The sequence below is a fragment of the Prosopis cineraria genome, unplaced genomic scaffold (assembly GCF_029017545.1).
Source record: "Prosopis cineraria cultivar Desert tree isolate PC_DT_omini unplaced genomic scaffold, ASM2901754v1 PC14, whole genome shotgun sequence".
NCBI lineage: Eukaryota > Viridiplantae > Streptophyta > Magnoliopsida > Fabales > Fabaceae > Prosopis > Prosopis cineraria.
In genome coordinates, this window is record NW_026555345.1 from 18,066,816 (window position 1) to 18,069,825 (window position 3,010).

At 33.4% G+C, this 3,010-nt stretch overlaps 1 protein-coding gene across 1 annotated transcript; it reads left to right on the forward strand.

Moving 5' to 3' along the window:
* The first annotated feature begins 570 nt into the window (after positions 1-570).
* Positions 571-2,787, forward strand: LOC129293525 (60S ribosomal protein L7a-2). Its single transcript, XM_054931533.1, has 7 exons — positions 571-675; positions 850-900; positions 1,008-1,209; positions 1,785-1,954; positions 2,034-2,162; positions 2,267-2,359; positions 2,477-2,787. The coding sequence occupies exons 1-7, from the start codon at positions 673-675 to the stop codon at positions 2,606-2,608; spliced, it is 780 nt and encodes a 259-aa protein (XP_054787508.1). The 5' UTR covers positions 571-672; the 3' UTR covers positions 2,609-2,787.
* The last annotated feature ends 223 nt before the right edge of the window (positions 2,788-3,010 follow it).

Here is a 3,010-nt window from a genome sequence, read left to right on the forward strand (position 1 = left end):
AATTAAAAAAAAATAACAAGACATAACGTAAAAGATTATATTAACAAAAATTAAACTTATTTAAATGTTAGTTTATTTTAATTTAACTACAGATACATGCTAAAGCATTAACACACCTTATAAACTAAATTAATAAAAATTAATCTGTGTTTTAAAATTTAAAGTACTAATGTAATAACTTAAAAAATATAAAAAATTAAATTAATAACTACTCCCTCCGTTAAAAAATATAAGGTATTTTTTGAGGATGTAGATATTCAAAAATATAAAATATTTTTAATTTTTTGAAATATAATCATTACCTTTTTTTAAGTGTCTCTATTGATAATGATTTTATATTTATTTTAGAATATTTAATAATAGTAAATATAATATAAAAAAAAGATTAGTTTAAAAATAGGTGACTACTTTATTAAAAGTTAGATTTAATTAAAAATATTTTATATTTTTAAATAAAAAGAATAAAATAAATTTGAGACATTAAAATTACATTATCTCAAATTTTTATTTTTAATTTTTTTGGCAGGGAGCAAGAATTGAACCCGGCCCATCCGTTTCCGAAGTTAACATCCGAAATTCTAATTTCTAAGCTAGGTTTAGGGTTTCCGATTCCATTCATCAAAAAATAGAAGTCGCCAGCAGCTGGGGAGTGCGTCCGGCAGATCAGCGGCAATGGTGAGTGCCTGCTTTCATTGTGTTCGTTTAGCTGAATTCGTTTGAATGAGTTGTTCCTATATCTACATATTACGATGCTTGGTAATTTGTCTCTGATCTTGAGTTATGACTTGAAAGAGCGCATGTCAATTAAACTTGCTGATAAATTCGCCACTTTTTTTGTCCGTTTAATAGGCTCCAAAAAGAGGTGGGAAAGCTCCGGTTGTGGCTGCAAAGAAGAAGCAGGTATGTATTGTATTCGACTAACATAACTTCGGTTTCATTTGTTGGTGATTTTTAAATCGTAATATGATTTGGCTTCCATTTTCCTGTATTAATTTGTTCGATTTTAGGACAAGGTGGTGAACCCGCTATTTGAGAAGCGTCCGAAGCAGTTTGGCATCGGTGGTGCATTGCCTCCTAAGAGAGACCTGACGCGACTCGTCAAGTGGCCTAAGACTGTTCAAATCCAGAGGAAAAAGAGGATTCTCAAGCAAAGGTTGAAGGTCCCTCCAGCTTTGAACCAGTTCACGAAAACACTCGACAAGAATCTTGGTATGTCTTAATGTTTTACTTAATTCTCTGGTTTTTCTCTGCTTCTGTTATGCCTTGGGAAACTTATGTCAGTATTTTATTTCGATATATATATATATATATTGTTCTCAGGAGTACGATTTTAATAGGTTTATTTGACAAAGTGGTTGCTCTACTTTTCTCACTTAGATATTTAACTTAATTTCATCCAAATTAAACAAAAAAGAGAATTGAATGATTGATGTGGACCAGCGCATTTGATGTCTGTAGATTACAGCCAGTGTGTCTAACGGGAAGCTAATTTGCAGCTACTTGATTAATGTTTTGGGCGATTACATGCACCATTGGTCTTGCATTTTGGGTTGTGAAGACTCATCGTTTGATGATGTTCATTCAATAATTGCATTGTGCCTGTTCTGGAATATTCTTGAATTACTGAATATCTGCTTAATTATTAGTTATTTTAGTTCTTTATTTATCTTGATTATGTTTGATTTTTTGGTATTGAGGTTTCAAAAATTTGTTCATGTTGATATAGCAACCAACTCTTGTGCTAGAAGGCTGCGCTGATTACCTTCTGTTGATGTCATTTACAGCAACTAGCCTGTTCAAGATGCTCCTTAAGTACAGGCCTGAGGATAAAGCCGAAAAGAAAGAGCGACTCTTGAAGAGGGCTCAGGCAGAGGCAGAAGGAAAATCTGTTGAAGCTAAGAAGCCTATTGTTGTGAAATACGGTCTCAATCACGTCACTTACCTTATTGAGCAGGTCCAGTCCTTTCTGTCGATCCATGAGAATGTCCTTTCATCCCCTGACATTTGACTAACATGTTATATTTTTGTGGCAGAATAAGGCGCAGCTGGTTGTGATTGCACATGATGTAGATCCAATTGAACTGGTTGTGTGGCTGCCTGCATTGTGCAGGAAGATGGAAATTCCCTACTGCATTGTCAAGGGCAAGGCACGCTTGGGAACGGTAATATTTGTCTCTCTCTGAGAAAATAGTCGGCAAATCCTCAATTGATTGGTCAGATTTTTCGACTGGATCTAATTCAACTATTCTTGATCTTCCGTGGATAGATTGTACATAAGAAAACTGCATCAGTTCTGTGCTTGACAACAGTCAAGAACGAAGACAAATTAGAATTCTCTAAGATTCTAGAGGCAATCAAGGTAATTTATGGGTTATTTTTGTTTTCTTTCTTTTTATCTGGCATATTTTTTGGGCTTCCATTTCTCTTATCAGAGAATTAATAGTCATTTATTAATTTTTGTATTCCTTTTGCACAGGCCAACTTCAATGACAAGTATGACGAATACAGAAAGAAGTGGGGTGGTGGGATCATGGGTTCTAAATCTCAAGCCAGGACCAAGGCCAAGGAAAGGCTTCTTGCTAAGGAAGCGGCACAGAGAATGTCTTAAGCTTTCTGCTTGTTTGCTTCAGGAAATTTGAAATTTTTCCAAACTGATAGCTAAATTTTGTTGAGATTTGCGTTGTTGTTTTTATTTATCTATGGAGATTGATAGCTTGAACCACCAAATTTTGTCGAGTATCAAAGTTTGTCTCCAGCTTTACTCTATTTACAAAATTATTCTTGCAATCCTTTCGGCACTAACGGTGTTTTGATTATATATTTTGATAATTGCCAATGTCCTTGTTAGTTATAATCAGTCAAAACAAAATATCGAGATTATTTTGATGATATATTATAAAATTACTTTATGATAATGGACTGTGTTTTGAGAAATTGACAGATTTATGTTTATTATATCTTACATCAATTTTTTTAATTAATTGTTTCATTTTCGAGTGAATTTGAAACA

Bases quoted from the DNA above. Each gene is read 5' to 3' on its own strand.
- LOC129293525 (XM_054931533.1), top strand. The intron at 1,955-2,033 runs GTCCAGTCCTTT...TTTTTGTGGCAG, and splicing joins TCACTTACCTTATTGAGCAG to AATAAGGCGCAGCTGGTTGT. The intron at 2,163-2,266 runs GTAATATTTGTC...TTCCGTGGATAG, and splicing joins GCAAGGCACGCTTGGGAACG to ATTGTACATAAGAAAACTGC.